Source organism: Trichogramma pretiosum, unplaced genomic scaffold, assembly GCF_000599845.2.
Source record: "Trichogramma pretiosum strain Unisexual culture from Peru unplaced genomic scaffold, Tpre_2.0 scaffold51, whole genome shotgun sequence".
Lineage (NCBI taxonomy): Eukaryota > Metazoa > Arthropoda > Insecta > Hymenoptera > Trichogrammatidae > Trichogramma > Trichogramma pretiosum.
The window spans coordinates 22,663-44,160 of record NW_019641226.1 but is presented as its reverse complement, the minus strand read 5'-3'; the positions used below and the strand labels follow the sequence as shown (position 1 = coordinate 44,160).

Genomic DNA, 21,498 nt, shown 5'->3' with positions numbered 1-21,498 from the left:
CACTTCAGGTCCATGACGTTGAGTTTAAAGGCCATATTCTCTATCTTGGAAATGTGTGTGTCGATATCATCTGCAGGATCCTTGACATAGTTGCACCAGGACTGCTGCAGTGTGTTGACGGCCACTTCGGATTTTCTATCATAAAGCACCATAAGTTTGTCCCACATTTCTTTAGCACTGTTGCTGTTTAAAATGTGTATCAACACCTTATCACTGCACGTTTTTACTATGATTTTTTGTGCAATACCATCGGCCCTTTCATAGGCATGTTTTTCTTTTTCATAGCTGGCGATTTGTGCACTCGTGGCCGTGTCACTCAATGCCTGTGGTTTTTCTTGACTGCCTTGCACTACACCCCACACGTCGTATGATTTTAGCGTAATTGTTATTTTGAATTTCCACAAAGGCCACTGATCTCTATTTACTAGTTTGTCGATCTGCTCCAATTCTCGTTCCATCTCTCTGACTTTGAGGTTAGTCAACTTTTTTGCACGAGGGCCGTTTCTAACCTCTTTGCTCCAAGAGCGAACTTTTTTGGCACCGAAAGTAAAAACACTTACTTGTTTTTTTGAAAATATTTACACCTGCGTACTCCTGGGCCCATAACCTGAAGAATTGTTAATTGGGCAGGATTGCAAAATAAAGATTAGTGTACAAAATAATAGATTTATTGTAAGTCGTGTGCGAGCTATACAGAGCGCAGAGGCAAGTGAGCATTGCTGTGAGAGTCGTGTCTTTTGCGACTAATAGTGGCAACATAATTGTAGAGATAGTTTACTATTATTAAGTTGGCATAGCAGCGCCAAAATATGAAATATAGATATATTGTGTCAGAATATACATTATTATCAATAGAAAATCTTGATGTGCCAATGGAGCAGTTGGCGATTAGACAGGCTCCGGAACTGCAGCGGCAATTAAATGTGATGCAGGCGCAAATGGCTGGTGTATTGGGAGAGATGCGACGACAACAAGCCTTAATTGTTCGTTACGAGCAGCAGTTACAAGAACAGCAGCGGTATATAGATCAACGCCAACAGAATCTACCACAGGGCCAGCTTGGACGAAACGAGCAGCAATTGCATCTACAACCTGGCCAGCTCATACAAAACGATCAGCAGCCTCTGCAGCAACAAGATGGGCAAGGACAACAACAACATAATCAACTGCAACCTTTGCAACAGCAAGCTGACTTACCAATGCGTAACGACCAGCCTGTGCTTCAACAGAATCAGCAAAACCAACGTAATGAATTGCAGCAGCAACAGCTGCCTCTCGGACAACAACAACAACAACAGCAGCAGCATCGAGTACTGCAACATCGACGACGACAACAACAACATGGTCTCGTTGAGCAACGTCACGGACGCAGGAACTTATCCGATTCCTCCAGTGAAGGAGAATCAGCATCGAGTAGGTTGATAGAATACATAAAATATATAAATCGATTTCAAACTGCTCGAAAATTAATTTTTGATTTATTTCTTTCTTCCTTTCATAGGAAACAACTCTCGTAGGCGACCAACGCGCAGAGGTGGTAATAGCGATAGTCAAGCATACTTCCGGAATTATTATAATCCATACAAACAAGCGATAAGAGATAGCGCCGACTTTTTTCATCGGATAATCTCCAACGCCAGGAGCGAAACGAGAGCAAATCGCACAGAGCATAGAAGATCAAGGCGATAAACGAGAGACAACGAAGACAATAAGAAAAGAAAAAAAAATATTCAATTTGTTTGATGAGATGTAAAAAAATGTTATTTTATTTTGTTTAATCAAATGTAAAAAAAAAATTGTTTACGTTGCCTCCGCGGCATATAGGGATTGGCTATAAAACAAGGCGATTACCTGTTTTTTTTACATGAATTATGTATTTATTAAAAAAATTAATTATTTTTGAATTGTTTAGTGAAATGTAAAAAAAAATTTATGCTATATTTTGTTTGATGAAATGTGAAAAAATTTTATTTTATTTCTTTAATCAAATGTAAAAAAAAAAATTGTATAAGTTGGCGATGAAAAAAATTGATTACCTGTCTTTTTTACATAAATTATGTATTTATTAAAAAAATAAATTATTAAAAAATTTTTTTCAAAAAAAATTATTTCTAAAAAAAAATTTTTCTAAAAACAAATTTTTATGAAAAAAAAAATTTTTCAAAAAAAAATTTGAACAAAAATTTTTCATGAAAAATTTTTCCAAAAACAAATTTTTATGAAAAAAAAAAATTTTTCAAAAAAAAATTTTCATGGAAAAAAACATTTTTCAAAAAAAAATTTTTATGCAATAATTTTCATAAAATTATGTTTATAAAAAAATATAATTATTAAAATAAATTCATTCCATTGAAAGCGCTTTTCGTACAGTGACATCACCACTTCCCGGCGAAAGTCATCGCCTAGGTCGGATTCCGACCTAGTGCGTCGAGCGAGCCACCCGGGGCTGATGATATATGCGACATCTACGCGACATCACGTATATCGATCGATCGATCGATCGATATTTTTTATATATATATTTTTTTATTTATTCATACACAAACATGAGACTACGAAAAACGTGAGACCACGGTACTAAAGGCCTCTACTTCAATTAATATCATCTTCAGAAAAATCGATAATCCGATCTGATGATTGAGATAGCAAATCGTCAGAGCGCCGTAGTGTCACCAAAAAACACCAAAAAATACCAATGCCAGAAATAATAACACGCAGCGTTAGAACACAAAAACGTGAGACTAACAAAAACGTGAGACTACAAAAAAAAGTGAGACCTGTTCTTTATTTACTGTAATTGAGGCAGTCAACAGTCTTGATATTAATAAAATAATGCAAAATTATCTTATTGCTTAAAAGTTTACCTTCAAAACACGAAAAATTGAAAACACCAGAAAATATAACGCGTAAACACGCACCGATAAAACACGAAAACGTGAGACTGCGAAAAAAACGTGAGACCGCGGAAAACGTGAGAACTGGAACTATTTTTTCTCTATATGTCCGTAATGTGTATTTATTCGAATGCCCAAATACGTCATATCGATTGGATTTTTTCCGATGAATCTGATGGTGTATTCAGATTTTTGATATCGCTTATCTATGTTCAAAGAAAATGCAAAGAAAGTTAAGGTTCTAAAATACGAAGTATATGAGGAGAGCGTGTCCGCGCTGCTTTTTTTATGTTTTTTACTGTCATACTTGCCATGTGGAGCGCGACACGCGCTCCTCGATTCATTATGCGTATAATCATGCTGTCTGAGGCCGATAAAAAGATTGTGTTGTCGTCTGGTTATGAGAGTTAATTGGCTACGGAGCATGTTGATCAATTTAATCAATTATTACAATTATACTCATGTTATGAGATGCAATCACCAATTTTATTGCAGAGATTAGAATGTATTGTACCTGCCAATATAGAAAGATCGTATGTGCAAATATTATTTAGTGGTCCATTCGTAGCAGATCACTGGATAGCTATTTATTACAGTAAACGAATAATTCACTTATATGATAGTGCAAATAAAAAGTACATGCATGATGATATTAAATTGTATATAAATAAGTTATTTCCCAATAAGAACGATTCATATATATTATTTGAAAACGTTCAAGCACAAACAAATAATTTTGATTGTGGCGTATTTGCCATTGCAAACGTAGTTAGTATAGGTAATAATATAAATCCTGCATCCGTAGAATATGATATTTTTAGAATGAGGGAACATTGATGTTCGATGTTCGACGAAAATTTGCATCCATAAATGAAATAAACGCATTTAAAAATGAAACTTGAACTTATAATTTTGTCAATATGTGTATTTCAATAAGTATCAGTAAAAATGAGTCTAATTTCGACACTCGGAGGTTTTTGGGGTCGCCGGAAACGAATATTACAACGAAAATGTACCATGATGTATCTGGGACCAGGGCAGGCCGAATATACCTCGTCTCCTGGAGTTTTATGGGAATATTCAACATATCTCGTCAAAACTCGAAACTCAGGGGTTTTTGGGGTCACTGAATGTATTGTACCTGGGGCCAAGAACGGGCTCTAATCATTATGTCTTCGAAAGTTGTATCGTAAATATATAATTTATGTCAGTTGTTTGTATACAAATTATAAAACAAAAATCACTTTTAAATTCGTTTGTTTTTACGAAATATTTAACAGTTATAGTGAGTACTGTAACTGTTTGAATGTTAAGCAAGATAAATTAACAAAAGATGAGTACACATCACCAAAAAAACCCCTGAGTGTAGTAATAACTCACAGGGTAGCGCCGGAAGCAAGAACCACACTCACAAGATGGCACTAGATAGCGAGTTATAAGAAATACTTAACTCGGGAAGAGACGATGGCAATGTGTGACCACGCAAAAAAGACAGCTCTGAAAAAGGGGATACGACAATCGAGAGATAGCATTGCGCAGGATCAGAGGTTCACCAAGTAGAAAAAAGATTAGTCCCTGAACCTCTAATCGTCGCATATCACTATGCGACCGATGGGGTATGCATGGAAAAAACGACTATCATAGAAGTATCAGAAATGCTCAACTAACCCCGGCCTCGCCTAAGCAATGCCTAGCGGCGGTTACCATCGAGTGTCCGAATGGGGTGGAGTAGAGAAAAAAAAACCAAACGTATAGATACCGGGCTCCTTAGCTCAGTGGGTATAGTTTTTGCCTGCTGATACAAGGTTTGCCGAAGGGCGTGGATTCGATTACCACTGGGCGAATTTTCGAGGCGAGTTTTTTCGCCTTGTGTGGTCGAACTGAAGGGAAGCGGGTAACACTCAAAAAGAAATCCCGGGCTATGTCATCAGCCTCCGAAGCTATAAAAAACCTCGATTGCTTCGCGAGCTGGAAGCGAAAAGGATAAGCATAACTAGGAGCCGGAGGCGAGGACTCACAAGGCTGGCAATAGAAGAAGCACAACACTTCCATGATGAAGTCAGAAGCGAGAACCACACTCACAAAACGGCATTGGGCAGCCAGTTCTAATACTTAACTCGGGAGGAAACGACAGCAATATGTGACCAACGGTTACCGATGAGTGTCCACATGGGGTGAAGAAGAAAAAAAAACGTATAGATTTGTATGCACACTTTGATGATGCGCGAGAAAAAATGAGTGAATTTTTTATAAACTGGTTTAAACTGGCTAAAACTGATTTTTAATCTGAAGAGTTAAAAAACGATTCATGAAAGCGCGTAGCTCGAGCTCGCCAGGGGACGTAGATTTAAGCTCGGTGGTCGATACTCGAATTTTACATTGCTCCAACAACGAATACTCGGCTCAACGTCGACCTGAGAGTCTCAGATTATTGGAGAAAATTGTAAGTGCCATTTGTGATCGACCTCTGAGCCTCAGTCATGACTTCCTTGTTCTCGAATATTTTGTTGCATACATGGTCGCAAAAAAACGCTAAGTAAACGAGACCTGCTCCACTGACTACTGTCATACTTCGAGCCGAGTTACAAATTTCATTTGTCATCGACTTGGGTACTCTTGAGCTCGTCGGAGAGAAAAGCATGAAGATGTGAGAGCCAACGATCGATTTTCGATTTTTACATCGCTCGAACAACAACTACTTGGCACAGCGTCGACCTAAGAGTCTCAAATTCCTGAAGAAAATCATTAGTGTTATTTGAGATTGACTTTCCAACCTTCTCTGCTGATCTGCTGCACGTGCAACTTTCAAACTCTGAGCCAGAGATGTAATAATCATTTGAATCTATGTTCGGTATTTTAGTGCTCATGAGAAAAAAAATCGAGGCTCTGAAAGCCGACGATCGATTCAGAAGTTTTACATAGCTCCGAGTTTTCAGCTTCGCATACCGGGAATTCTATCAGGACAAAATTAATCTTACTGTCGATATAATTTTAATTTTTTTTTATTCATAGCGAGCAAGGACGTTATCGCCCTCATTTCTTGAAAAAAAGCACGCTCAACTATGAAATTTTTCTGAATTTTAGGTTATTGTCATCATCAAATTGTGAAAATCTATTTAATTAATTCAAATCGCAACCTCATTGCTAATTACATTTATTATTTCGTTGGTATTTTCAAATTTCTTGAATTCGATAGCTTTATTATATGATATAAAATTCCCCTAGGCGTTGCCATGCAACCATATTAACAATTTCAAGCGATCGAGCGGAGCGCCGGGGCCTGTCCACTCGCGAGAACTCTTTCGAAAAGGGGCTTATTTTTAATCATTGATTACTCTTGCTGTAGTGAATATTTTTCAATTCTGATGACGGATTCGGAATCAGTGGACCGAGACGAGTGCGCCTGTGTTCGGATGATACATCAGAAGAGGACACACATAAGAGATTCTTATATAGAAAAATATATTTGCTTGTATGTTGTATGACGTGTTATGCAACACTTCGGCCTGAGCAGAGTCCGCTGATATTCCCTTGTCCTTTCCTTCGACCTGAAGTCCGTCGCGACATACTTATTACGCGAGTCGATGCGTGCGTGAAGTAAATGTGAGAAAGAAAAGTATAGGGCGAAGAGAGCACAAAGCCGAACTGAGGGTCAAGTCAAAGATGAGGTGCTGCATGCAGTGAAGAAAATCAGACGACGCTTCCGGCACCTTGGGCCTGTATAATGGGCTTTTGATTGGCGTGAGGTACTCTGTCTCTGGAAGCCCTAGCGTGAACGTGTAAAAAGCATTCCTCCTGCGTATGACGGTGCATCCACATTCACTACGCACGTCTCGCTTTCGCCTGCAGACACACGTCACTGGCTTTCTGCGTCTCGGTGTGCTTGTCGGCTTTTCCGCACGCGCGAAGCGCCAGACGACCAATGCAATCGCATTTACTACTACTCGACTACCTAGCCGGCTAGCCCAGGTACTCTAAGACTCGCTCAAGGAAACATAGGTTCCTGATGCAGCGCTAGGTCTGCTCCCGCGCGCCGATGTATGGAGCCTATCTCCGCGTCCCTACCTACTTCGCATCTAAGCCCTACAGAATTTTCACGCGACCGCGAGGGCAAGAGGCTGGTTGTGCAGAAACACGTGTCGCCTGAGGGCCTTGAGGCCGCGTCACGCCGAACCTGGACGACGAGGTTACTCACCACATCTCCGCTCACACTCACACACTCACACACTCTAGCACTTGCTAGTGCAACGTCTTGCAGGCTTACGCACCCGACGAGGCTATCCGCTGGCACGCCTATGCGCCACGCGGATACACACTATCACAACGGTGTTGTGACCCACACTCAACACACCCAATCACACAGCAAGTACTACTCACCAAAAACTCGTTTATTTCACGCACGTACGTTTTGATAGCTAACGAAAGTATTCTAAGCTGTAAGCTTCGAATGGGGCTGAGGTCCGACCGTTGTTGCAATCAGTCAACTACTGTACTATCGCTCACAGACTACTCTGTCACTACTGACTCGACGTCACTGCGCGACTTCGCGGGAGGCCGCTCGGCTTCCCCCTCTCTGCGGCCCACAAGCGAGTCGCTCGCTCGGACCGCAGACCAACGGACTTAAACGAGAGCTTTGGCTCCGATTGTGAGCTAGACTCGGCGCGTCACATCGGGCCGCTATCGACCACCACTTCACATGCGATATCGTGTTTCGTTCAAGTTTTAACACGCCAGTGTATGTAAGCTGCTTATTTACTACCAGAGGGTCTGTCCTGCCGCTGCTGAATACCTGCTGCCGCTTTGTTGGATCAAGGTCGCCCAGTATATTTTGCCAATCTCTAACTCGAGTCAACGACGGGTAAGTCATCTTCGTACATTAAGCTGCCAAGTTGCGCTCTCTTTCTCGTAGCGAATTCCCGTCAAACTCATACCCGCACCCACCAAGTAGAGTCATCATTAAGTCGAAGCCTACCAAGTCGAGTCATAGATTGAAGAACTGTACTTAATGTATTTCAATTAACTGTACATAATTTGGCTTTCGTGAAGGCGTCACTTCCGTGACTGGCGCTGTAATAAATTGTCTTATTGTTCTTTCATTGTTAACTAAAATACGCATAATTATTTGTACAACCCTTTACTTATTTTTCAGCCTTTATGAATATCGGAACGGGCCACAGCTTGCCCGGAGTGGCACCCGTTACAATGTATATTCCTGTAAGGAAAAAAGTTTTTTTTCAACTGTTATTATGCCTCATTTTCCACTCACTCCCTCATTTTTGTAAAAATGTCATTTTCCCGGGTTTTTTGCTCGATTAAATTAATATATCATTTGATGTATAAATATAGTATTTAATCACAATTACTTAAAAAAATGTTCGCTCAGCTTTAGCAACAATTTTTGTCACTAATTGTATTCAAACAACTTATGTTCGTTCATTTTTTTCAATTTTTCAATTCACACTTCATAAGTCTGCAGAAACAATTTTAGGTGTGGTCTTTCAATTTTCACCGATACACAGTCAGTATTCTTAGAGATCAGAAATAGTTATTTTTCAATAGTGAGATGCATATGACTTTCAAGAGAGCAAAATTTTACAGTTATCATTTTGAAGATTTTTGATATTTTGTTTAATTCAGTAGTCAATCATTTTTTTTTTTTTTCATTAACAATGCGGATATTTTGTTTGGAAAAAAATATAATTATTTTGTTATTACCTGGAAATCGTCCATGTTTTCCTGGGCCTTACCGGATTTGTTAATATTTTTTCCGGAGATACCCGGAAAAAGTGACTGTTTTGCTTAAAAACCTCGGAAAAATATGTTGTTCCTACATATCACTCTTACTTCTGATATTTTGCATTTTTTCTTTGAAAATACTATCATCGACTCTATTCGATTGATTGCCATTTTGAGTTCGTCCTCTCTCGCCATACCTCTGGAAACATCTACCTGTCTCACCCCATCTCCTCAAACCTATGAGGATAGAGGTGGAAATGCAAGCAGAGTTCCCGATCCACAGGCAGGCGAGAAGACGAAGTCCGTCACCTGCTCAGAGACGGCAAAGCTCTCCGTCGTGACTCTTCTAATGGCTGTTTAGGGCAAGGCCAGTGATTCATCTACCACATGCTCAAGGACTCGCCACCGTTTTTGCCGTTGAACAAAAACCCAAAGGTGCAAAACCGAAAAGTTCATCGGAGCGATGACGTGCTGCCAGAAGCGCGGCCGCGCATCAGAGACGACTGAACGCCTGAACGGTCAGCAAATTTACAACGTCCCGTGAACCAAGTACGAGAATTAATCAACGCTTTTCAAGGCTACCAAGACACTTACAACATGAGAGCACCATTAGATTCCTCGTCGAAAAATACGTCGGTTATAAGGTTTTTGATTTTTTTTCTACGCTTATTATGAGAAATTTTCAGGTGTCTCCATAATTTTGCCGCACCCTGTATAATAAATTATTGAATTATTTCAGTACAAACTTTGCATTATGGTTACAATTTTTAGGGAAAAAATTTTTACTTCGTTTGGATACTTGACGGAATGTATTGAATTTCATTATTATCAAAGCTAAGCAATTAATCATTGACGATTTGAAATAAAAAGTTTCATAGATAAGAGAGATAATTTTAAAGTACAATTAAAATTATAAGGATCAGACAGTCATACTTGGCCCTATTTAATATTAATTTGAAAAAAATATTACCACGGTTTTGAATTATTATATTGTCAATTTTTTAGTGAGCTAGCAGTTAGAAATATAAAATTGTAAATTTTAAAAATACTATACATGTTAAATAAGTAAAAAATAATATTTCCATTTTTCAGTAAAAATAAATAATTTACTCACCTTTCACCGGTAACATTCACGGTTTTACATATTAATTCTATTTAAAAAAATAAAAAAATTAATACTTTATTAAAATAGGTAAGAAATATCCAACATCTTCATTAATAAACTCTACCAAAACTGTGACACGCCTCTCAATTTAAATTGCTATTCAATCATACACCTCTTTTCAAACTATAGAGTAAAATTCATAAGAAATTTACGAAAGTTGATAAATTCAAAATGAATCTTCAATCATTTCTTTGCAATGTTATTTGACAGAAACTAATTTTTTTTTCGTATGTTATGAAAAGTGACTTACTTTTTAATAAAATGTTCTAATAGGAAATCTTATTAAACAATTCGTGTACTAACCCAGAACTTTATTATTTTCCTACATGGAAAAAAAAAGATTTCAAAAAGATTTCACAGTCAAGCTTGATTATAAACTGATTATGCTTTTTTTGTTAAGATGAATACTCTTTGAAAACTTCATTATGCTTTTCAAACTTGTATTATATTTTTCATATTTAAGTCTGAAATTTTGGGAGGGATAAACAAGCTTTGATCTAAAAGGGGCCAAATAGTAAAATATTGATAAAACTTACCATAGAAACGTTCATTTTCTCAGTTAAGTTTCTATAGAGATATTAGAATTATCTAAATATTTACAGAAGCTGATTCTTTTCAATAAAATCTTCATTTCAAGTTCATGAAATCTTACTAAAAAATTTCAATATACTCCCAATGATGATTTTCTGGTAAACCAGTGTTATTTCCGAGAACTTAATACATTTCATTGTATTCAATTTTATATAGAAAAACTGCTGCCAAAGAATTAATATACAGTTTACTGCGAAAATGATTCTTGTTCATTCATTTATTTATTTATTAATTTAATTATTTAATAATGACAATTTGAGAAAAATAGAAAAAAAGAAGTAAAAGTTGTAAGAGTCGACATTTCCTTCTTCGACAAAAAGTAAACAAATTAAGTTACTTGACTGGCGCATAAAAGTTTGGTCGTATCGTAGATTATTCTTACTTTTTATTATTTTTACGTCTTTTTTGCTCATTTTTTACGCGATATGAAATTTTTTATTACTTTCCTTTCTGCTTTATCACGATGACGCAGTCATCAAAATATTAAGATAAATACTCAATTCTAAAAACATTTGAAAAACAATGAAAGGAACCCGGTTGAAACTAATTTAATGCAAACCGTAGAGGCTTCTATAAAATTTTCATGAGTTTTTATGCGGGAGCAATTTTTTTTCTATACTTTTAAATCAAAATTTTTTCATACCAATTTTATAAGAAGCAGCATGTTTTGCGACTTCATAAATAAGTATTGGTAATTTTTTATGAAATTTTATCAGAAATAAGGAGAAACTTATAGCAACATGAATTTGTAACGAAATTTTTATTTTATACCATTTTAATGATAAGTTTTTTATAGTTATTTATAAGAACCAATTTATTCAGTTTTGTATTGGTTTTTTTTTTAAGAAAATCTTATTATGTATTATCGGAGGATTATTATTTATTCAAAATTTTTTCGAGCTTCTTAGAAATAAAATATTATTCATTTTTAGAGTGCATGCTTGTATGTACTATAGTTTATGATAAAATTAAAGTTCAAGCGCATTACGAATATACCGAATGAAGAGTAATTATTAGTACAAATTTCACTGTACTATACTACATTAAAAATTTGATTAATTTATAACGCGCTTTAATTATTATTTAATGTAGATAAGATGTATTCCGGTATTTAAGCTATACATAAACAAGTCGAAAACTTCAAGAAATTATTTTTTTTTGTCCCCAGTTGAAAATAATTGCATGGACATTCACGTGGAAGTCCACGAGCATTAATTATCCACGTGGATCGTACAGGGATTCCACGTAGATTATACAGGGATTCTGAGTAGGTCGATCATTGTTTGAAAAAAATGCAATCGCCGCGGATTTTCAACTGATCCACGTTCATTTTTTTCAATCCTCGTGGATTTTGGATTTATTCGCGAGCACGTGTTCAAAACATCCGTGAGGTTTCGTCGGGGAATGGATTTTCATGGATTTCCATGGATTTTCAACAGACCGACGTCAATTTTTTTTCAATTTGCGTTGATTTCGGTCTTGTTCGCGAGAACGCTCGAAGGATCCGTGAGGATAATTGAATAATTCTGCCGGAAAAAATCAGGTCAAAAGTTAGGTGAATCATCAGGTGAAAATCATACCAAATCGTCTTTCTTCAGGTAGTTGAGTTTTTCGTGTGAGAATATCATCCCGGTAGCCTATTTTTGGCTCCAAGTCAGAACTGAACTTTGCGATAACTTTCTTCGGGTTCTCGCCATCATCAAAAACTCACGACTACCCAAAGAAAGTCATCGCCGAGGCCGGATCCTAACCTAGTACCCATCCAGAGTAAAAGCGAAAGCTAGATTTTAAAATTGTGATTATATTGTACAACTAGTTTTTCTATTGTAGTACTATAAATATAATAAGATATTAAAAGAACTTGAAAAAAATGCATGAACACTTCTCACCTGTAACTGCTTCGATATCTCTTGTTTAATCAATGAATGGCTTAAGTAGTAGGGAGTTGAACTTGCAACCGTCAGATCACCAGTTCAACCCCAGGTCTCGGGCCTTTTTTTACTTCTCTAAAGTTTACAAGTGAATAAATCTTATATAAATCTTAAAAATAATATAAATTATTAAGTAAATAATTTTGTCACGTCAACCTTATTTTATTATAAACAATTATAATATTCATAAAAATGATGTATAATCAAATAACGATAAACATGAAATTTCACTCTACGAGCAGACGCGCCAGCCTCAATCGACGGGATCTGACGACATCAAGCTAAGTGAAAAACAAAAATATAAAAATTGGTAAAAACATCGAGTTCTACGAAAAGAATATCGAAATCTACACCTCTTAAAAAAGGTGTGAAGTAGACACGCCATACAAAGCATTGATTAAATTTGAGGCAATGTCAGTTTAGCAGGAAGATCAATAAACTCGTAAAAATGAGCAAAAGCTGTCGTCGGGTTCTCACGGATGAGCAGGTGCTGACAGGTACTTTCTCCTATTTTTGCATGCAAAATCTCGTGGTATATATTGAGGACCCGCCGAGGCATCGACGCGATTCGACTATCATCTTATTCGGTGTGCAGAGCTCACGTCACTTTGTACCGTAATTTTATATTATTCAAACTTGTATTAAATTGTGCCGCGAGTCCAATGCGAAGTGTAATTTGTAATCGAGACTAGGCGCAAGAATTGTCTGCGAGGCAGTAACGAAGTTCGACGGAAAGAACTTTCTTGCCTGGAAATTTCAAATAAATGCAGTCTTGATTTGCAAGATTTGTTAGACATTGTAAACGGAATACGAGATAGTCCGGACGCTGGCTCGGTTTTCTGGAAAATTTCCGACTCCACGGCATTTTTACACGTTTCTAGACGTATTTTGATGCGCTGAATCGATTTTTCGAGGTTGATTTTCTCGAATCAGGTGCGTTTCAAAGTTATAAGCAAATTAATTGTTTGAACGGCCATATCTTGTAAAATATTAAAGATAGATTAAAACAAATTTCTTCATTTTATTTGTCTTTAAAAGACGAAGAATTTCCATTAAATTAATTGAAAATCCGTCCACTAGAAAAAAAGTTATGCAATATTTAGTGCAAAATTACTAGAAATACGTCCTTTTTTATCTTTCAACCCCCGTAACTTGGCTCGTATTAATGCGATCGAGCTCATCGACGTCTCATTTTAAAGGTAATAACCTACACAACAATTCAGTATAGTTTTTATCCCAGTATGATTGTTTATAAAGCAATTATTAGCTGTTTTGAGACGTAATTTAATGACTCTCACGTACTTTTAATTTGTTTATACGCCTTTTTCGATGGAATAAATTATTACATTAACGTAGCAACTAAATACAAATGAAAGTACGTCAAAAAACGAAAATTTTAAGACGTTCCAAAAGGTAATCGATCAAGTAGACGCCAAGTTACAGCCATCTAATTTTGGGCATAGAAACGAGTGGGCGTTGAAAGTCAGGGCACAAGCTCAAGTAACGACAGCTTCTCGCTCATATTACCACAAAATTAATATTTAAATTGCCAATATTGTGTAAACTTATTATATTAAGATTTTATAGAAGTAGGTATATTTATTTTTGATTTTTACAAGTGCCATTTACATTGCATGCGCAGAAACTTATGCATTTCAATTTCGCCTCACGACAGCAAAAATGTTTTGTGCTGCACATTTCACAATTGCAACTGGGCACCAAATCCGTTACAGAAGGAAATAGCTTCAGAACTTTCTCTGGGAGGTACTTGCCATCTTCCACGATAAATCCAAACTGAAGGGGATCCAAATCAACGTGATTGCCATCGCAAAGATGAATCTGTTGGTGCGTCGCGTAAAGAGCTCGAAGAATATGTAGATTGATCGATGAACTTGTCGGGGGATAATCTACAAGAGAAATGGACGGGTGAAATCTCGAGGTATTAAACCTCAAGTCGTCAAAATTCTCTTCCTTATTATTTTTTCGGTTAATTTTATCAAATATTTCTCAGCCAACTGAATCGAGCTTTCAATGTCGTTATAAGAAATACCTAGAGTAGAAATTATGAAACTTTAATCAATAAGTCCTATAATTTTTATTTTATTAGCGCCTTTTACGAAAACTAGCACATTTTAAAATCGGTGTCAAGAAAAATTTTCGACCTTAAAGAAATAATAATCAAGTGCTAATTAGAAGCTAATTTTTAAAATAAAAATAACTTATGCAAGAGTATGACGAAAAATGACTTTTTGCCCATTTTTTAGTGCGCAAAAAGCGTTTTTGGACACTGGTGTGCGGTAAAATTTCATGCTTGTCATTTATGCACTTTTCGCATTCTATTGCATAAAATTTTGTATGCAACGCGTGCCCAGCTTTATCCGCACAAAATGCGCAAAAGAAGTCACTAGTGCTGGCGTAGTCAATACTCGTGCATAAATAACTATTATGTTAATTTTCGTAAGAGAGATAGCGATATTATTGTAATCTTTACCGTGACCAAATGTCATCAGATATTCCTCCGGATTAGCACGTAAAACTGCCGACTTCGTTCCAAATTTGCTAGTAAAATCAGCTCCAGAAAGGTGATGAACGGCAGGAAGAACCGAGCAAATCTCATTACCACATTTTTTCGATAACTCATGAACGGGAAGAAATCTTTTTTTTCCAGCTGCACCTACTCTTATCCACAAATCCTATTATTAAAACAAACGATATAATGTTTATAGCACTGCGTGCCATAAATCCGCACCTATACCACGCTTTTCCGTGGCATAGGTGTCGCTTCTCTGCACGAGTCTAGAGATTTAAACATGTGCATAAGTGATACACAGCAGTCGACGCTTAGTTTGACATATGACTAGGATAATGATGAAATAATTTTTATGCAACAAAATAGTTAGAACATGAGTTTTATTTAAATAACAATGAACGCAAAGCTAAGAATTACATGTATGAATGTAAGTACAGGCTTGAAATAAAGTGATATAACTAAAAACAGTGATATAACCTTACAAATATAAGTTGTATGTAATGAAAATAAGTTATTTTAGAATGTTGCATTTTTGCAAAATTAAAGTTTTTTCTGTAGTCCCTTCAATCTTAACATTACAATTTTTCAACGTTAATGAAGAATCTCTTCTTGAAACATAAGTAAATAATCTTAAATCCGGATCATAAAACACACCTTTGTTGTCAGATAATTCATTCAAATTTGATGAATTTGCAGTGGATGATGCCTGTGTGTGATGAATAATGGTGTCATTTTTTAGGGTTACATCTGGGTTAAAAATATTTTGATTGACATTGTCAATTGACAGTTTTTCCATTTTTGATGTAATACTCTTTGGAGTACATTCAAAATTGATAGCAGAATTTGACATTTCTTTTTGAGACTTGCTTGTAGCTGGCTGATGAATTTGATCTGAATATAGTGTTGTATTGTAATTATGCTTAAATTTTGAAATCTTAACAAATTGACTACTAGATGCTGTCTCATTTAAACGTTTAGATGATGTTGCTGTTGTTAACGTTGCTACTGTTGCTGTTGAATTATTTAATTTACATGTTGTTACTGTAGATGTTATTGTTGTTTGAGATGTAACTGCTATTGTTGTTGTTGGTCCTTGTACAGATGAAGCCAAATTCATTCCACTTGAAATAAGTTGGTGTATTTTTTTTTATTGGACACAGAATCAGCTATGTAGCCTTCAGCAACGGTACTCGACTTCCAACCACCATATCTTTTGAGTACTGTTAAGTCAGCACCAGCATCAACAAGCAAAGTGGCAGAAGTTTGCCTGAAGCTATGCCCTGTGTAAGACTGTGCGTTAGGTAAAGGACCCCGGCAGAATATCATTGGAGTATGGGTCCCAGTAAAAGTAGATAAAAGTATATTTATTGGAAAGCTAATAATTTTCTAAGAATTACTGTCGTCTCAAAAAAACTTCAGTAATCATGGTTTTTTTGTAATTAATTAATAAAGTAAAAAAAAAACTAAGGTTAGGTGGCCCGCCGTAGCAAAAAGCAAGTCAATTGTTATCTACGACAAGTGGTTGGTAAAGATATCGATTCATTAATTTTAAACGGCTGAAAATAATTAAACCATAAACTCGCTTCATGGGCTCATGGGCGAGACTCGAAATCTGCGAAATTCGGATACGTAAGCGAAAATAACTTAATAATTTTCGTTTTCATCACTGTAACTTCCAACAAGGCTCTCGCGTTAATGCTGCTTATGAGTTATTTGACCTCTTGGCGAAGATCAAACCATAAGTTCACCCCATAGGCTGATGGGAAAAACTCGAAATCTCTCGAATATCTTTACGATGGTAGAAATATATTCCCGACTAGCTTTGATTCATACAGCTTCTTGCATGATTTTTCACGCGTCGAGAACTGATCCGGAGTATATTTGCGATGGTCAAAATATACTCACGACTAGTGTCGACCAACGTAGCTTTTTCAAAATTGTTCACGCGTCGAGAACGGCAACGGAGTATATTTGCGACGATCGAAACATCTCCAAATCAGTGCAGTCGCTGGCTTTCGCCTGCCAAAGGTAAGTTGAATTGTTCATTTTTATATGCAAACACGAACAAAAAAACTGTGAGTTTCCTACGTTTGGCGGATGACGTACAAACATTTCTAACCAATGCAGTCCCTGGCTTTCACTTGCGAAAGCTAAATAAAATGAATCATTTTAATGAGGAACTGCAAGCTACAAAACTGTGAATTTTCATTGGGCAAATGAGGTATCGACATTTCTGACCAATGCAACAGCTGACTTTTGCCTGCCAAAGCTAAGTTGAATTGTTTATTTTCATAAGCAAGGACGAGCGACGAAACTGTGACCTTTCATCATTTGGCAAAAAAGGTATAAATGTTTCTGACCGAGGCAAAAGCTGGTTTTCGCTGGCCACAGCAAATAGTTGAGTAAACACTCGACAGGCGACCAACGTAACACTAAGTTAAATGATTCATTATTATGAGCCACGGCAACTGACGAAGCTGTGAATTTATTACATTTCGCGGATGATGTTTGAATGTATCTGAACCGATGCAAACACCGATGCAAAACAAACTCATCCTCGAGGTCAGCGGTCGAGTCAATCTTGTGCTGCTTTCATGTTTTTTGAGAAATGAAGTAAACTTTTATTGATCGCAGGCCACCAGCTCAGCCTTACGCTAAGCGCGAAACGAACTACGACCCTGGGGCTGACAAACTCATCCTCAAGGTCAGCGGTCGAGTCAATCTTGTGCTGCTTTCATGTTTTTTGAAAAATGAAGTGAACTTTCATCGATCGCAGGCCACCAGCTCGGCACTAAGCTCAGCGAGAGTCGAGCTGCGATCTTGGGGCTGACAAACTCTTCCTCGAGGTCAGCGGTCGAGTTGATCTTGTGCTGCTTTTATGTTTTTTGAGGAATGAAGTGAACATTCATTGATCGCAGGCCACCAGCTCAGCCTTAAGCTCAGCCCGAAACGAGCTACGACCCTGGATCTGACAAACTCATCCTCGAGGTCAGAGGTCGAGTCGATCTTGTGCTGCTTTCATGTTTTTTGAGAAAAGAAGTAAACTTTTATTGATCGCAGGCCACCAGCTTAGCACTAAGCTCAGTAAGAGTCGAGCTACGATCCTGGGGCTGACAAACTCATCCTCGGGACAGCGGTCGAGTCGATCTTCGGCTACTTTCATGTTTTTCGAGGGAATGTGAAAACTTTCATTGTTCGCAAGCCACCAGCTCAGTTTTGGGCTCAGCGCGAAACGAGCTACGGCCCTGGGGCTGACAAACTCATCCTCGAGGTCAGCGGTATAGTCGAACTTGTGCGGCTTTCATGTTTTTTGAGAAATGAAGTAAACTTGTATTGATCGCAGGCCACCAGCTTAGCCTTGAGCTCAGCGAGAGTTGAGCTGCGATCTTGGGGCTGACAAACTCTTCCTCGAGACCAGAGGTCGAGTCGATCTTCGGCTGCTTTCATGTTTTTCGAGGAAATGTTAAAACTTTCATTGATCGCAGGCCACCAGCTCAGTTTTAAGCTCAGCGCGAAACGAGCTACGGCCCTGGGGCTGACAAACTCATCCTCGAGGCCAGCGGTCGAGTCGATCTTGTGCTGCTTTTATGTTTTTTGAGGATTGATGGGAACTTTCATCAATCGCAGGCCACCAGCTCAGCACTAAGCTCAGCGAGAGTCGAGCTGCGATCTTGGGGCTGACAAACTCATCCTCGAGGCCAGCGGTCGAGTCGATCTTGTGCTGCTTTTATGTTTTTTGAGGAATGATGGAAACTTTCATCAATCGCAGGCCACCAGCTCAGCACTAAGCTCAGCGAGAGTCGAGCTGCGATCTTAGGGCTGACGAACTCTTCCTCGAGGTCAGAGGTCGCGTCGATCTTGTGCTGCTTTCGTGTTTTTTGAGAAATAAAGTAAACTTGTATTGATCGCAGGCCACCAGCTTAGCACTAAGCTTAGTAAGAGTCGAGCTACGATCCTGGGGCTGACAAACTCATCCTCGAGACCAGAGGTCGAGTCGATCTTCGGCTGCTTTCATGTTTTTCGAGGAAATGTGAAAACTTTCATTGATCGCAGGCCACCAGCTCAGTTTTAAGCTCAGCGAGAGTCGAGCTGCGATCTTGGGGCTGACAAACTCTTCCTCGAGGTCAGCGGTCGAGTCAATCTTGTGCTGCTTTCATGTTTTTTGAAAAATGAAGTGAACTTTCATCGATCGCAGGCCACCAGCTCGGCACTAAGCTCAGCGAGAGTCGAGCTGCGATCTTGGGGCTGACAAACTCTTCCTCGAGGTCAGCGGTCGAGTTGATCTTGTGCTGCTTTTATGTTTTTTGAGGAATGAAGTGAACATTCATTGATCGCAGGCTACTAGCTCAGCCTTAAGCTCAGCCCGAAACGAGCTACGACCCTGGATCTGACAAACTCATCCTCGAGGTCAGCGGTCGAGTCGATCTTGTGCTGCTTTCATGTTTTTTGAGAAATGAAGTAAACTTTTATTGATCGCAGGCCACCAGCTTAGCACTAAGCTCAGCGCGAAACGAGCTACGACTCTGGATCTGACAAACTCATCCTCGAGACCAGCGGTCGAGTCGATCTTCGGCTGCTTTCATGTTTTTCGAAGGAATGTGAAAACTTTCATTGATCGCAAGCCACCAGCTCAGTTTTGGGCTCAGCGCGAAACGAGCTACGGCCCTGGGGCTGACAAACTCATCCTCGAGGTCAGCGGTAGAGTCGAACTTGTGCGGCTTTCATGTTTTTTGAGAAATGAAGTAAACTTGTATTGATCGCAGGCCACCAGCTTAGCCTTGAGCTCAGCGAGAGTCGAGCTGCGATCTTGGGGCTGACAAACTCTTCCTCGAGACCAGAGGTCGAGTCGATCTTCGGCTGCTTTCATGTTTTTCGAGAAAATGTTAAAACTTTCATTGATCGCAGGCCACCAGCTCAGTTTTAAGCTCAGCGCGAAACGAGCTACGGCCCTGGGGCTGACAAACTCATCCTCGAGGTCAGCGGTCGAGTCGGTCTTGTGCTGCTTTCATGTTTTTTGAGAAAAGAAGTAAACTTTTATCGATCGCAGGCCACCAGCTTAGCACCAAGCTCAGTAAGAGTCGAGCTACGATCCTGGGGCTGACAAACTCATCCTCGGGACAGCGGTCGAGTCGATCTTCGGCTGCTTTCATGTTTTTTGAGGGAATGTGAAAACTTTCATCGATCGCAAGCCACCAGCTCAGTTTTGGGCTCAGCGCGAAACGAGCTACGGCCCTGGGGCTGACAAACTCATCCTCGAGGCCAGCGGTCGAGTCGATCTTGTGCTGCTTTTATGTTTTTTGAGGAATGAAGTGAAATTTCATTGATCGCAGGCTACCAGCTCAGTTTTAAGCTCAGAGCGAAACGAGCTACGGCGCTAGGGCTGACAAACTCTTCCTCGAGGTCAGCGGTCGAGTCGATCTTGTGCTGCTTTCATGTTTTTTGAAAAATGAAGTGAACTTTCATCGATCGCAGGCCACCAGCTCGGCACTAAGCTCAGCGAGAGTCGAGCTGCGATCTTGGGGCTGACAAACTCTTCCTCGAGGTCAGCGGTCGAGTTGATCTTGTGCTGCTTTTATGTTTTTTGAGGAATGAAGTGAACATTCATTGATCGCAGGCCACCAGCTCAGCCTAAAGCTCAGCCCGAAACGAGCTACGACCCTGGATCTGACAAACTCATTCTCGAGGTCAGCGGTCGAGTCGGTCTTGTGCTGCTTTCATGTTTTTTGAGAAATGAAGTAAACTTTTATTGATCGCAGGCCACCAGCTTAGCACTAAGCTCAGTAAGAGTCGAGCTACAATCCTGGGGCTGACAAACTCATCCTCGGGACAGCGGTCGAGTCGATCTTCGGCTGCTTTCATGTTTTTCGAGGGAATGTAAAAACTTTCATTGATCGCCAGCCACCAGCTCAGTTTTGGGCTCAGCGAGAGTCGAGCTACGACCCTGGATCTGACAAACTCATCCTCGAGGTCAGCGGTCGAGTCGATCTTGTGCTGCCTTCATGTTTTTTGAGAAATAAAGTAAACTTTTATTGATCGCAGGCCACCAGCTTAGCACTAAGCTCAGCGCGAAACGAGCTACGACCCTGGATCTGACAAACTCATCCTCCAGGTCAGAGGTCGAGTCGATCTTGTGCTGCTTTCATGTTTTTTGAGAAATGAAGTAAACTTTTATTGATCGCAGGCCACCAGCTTAGCACTAAGCTCAGCGCAAAACGAGCTACGACCCTGGATCTGACAAACTCATCCTCGAGGTCAGAGGTCGAGTCGATCTTGTGCTGCTTTGGTGTTTTTTGAGAAATAAAGTAAACTTGTATTGATCGCAGGCCACCAGCTCAGCCTTAAGCTCAGCCCGAAACGAGCTACGACCCTGGATCTGACAAACTCATCCTCGAGACCAGCGGTCGAGTCGATCTTCGGCTGCTTTCATGTTTTTCGAGGGAATGTGAAAACTTTCATTTATCGCAGGCCACCAGCTCAGTTTTAAGCTCAGCGCGAAACGAGCTACGGCCCTGGGGCTTACAAACTCATCCTCGAGACCAGCGCTCGAGTCGATCTTGTGCTGCTTTTATGTTTTTTGAGGAATGATTTTAACTTTCACCAATCGCAGGCCACCAGCTCAGCACTAAGCTCAGCGAGAGTCGAGCTGCGATC

At 39.1% G+C, this 21,498-nt stretch overlaps 1 protein-coding gene across 1 annotated transcript; it reads left to right on the top strand.

Annotated features, from left to right (window-relative positions):
• Positions 1–792: 792 nt before the first annotated feature.
• LOC111693516 (adenylate cyclase, terminal-differentiation specific-like) lies at positions 793–21,041 on the top strand. The gene is made up of 9 exons (XM_023458236.1): positions 793–1,413; positions 1,502–1,660; positions 19,327–19,545; positions 19,611–19,764; positions 20,462–20,543; positions 20,604–20,627; positions 20,746–20,821; positions 20,887–20,956; positions 21,029–21,041. Exons 1-9 carry the CDS (start codon positions 810–812, stop codon positions 21,039–21,041), a joined length of 1,401 nt encoding a protein of 466 aa, XP_023314004.1. The 5' UTR covers positions 793–809.
• The last annotated feature ends 457 nt before the right edge of the window (positions 21,042–21,498 follow it).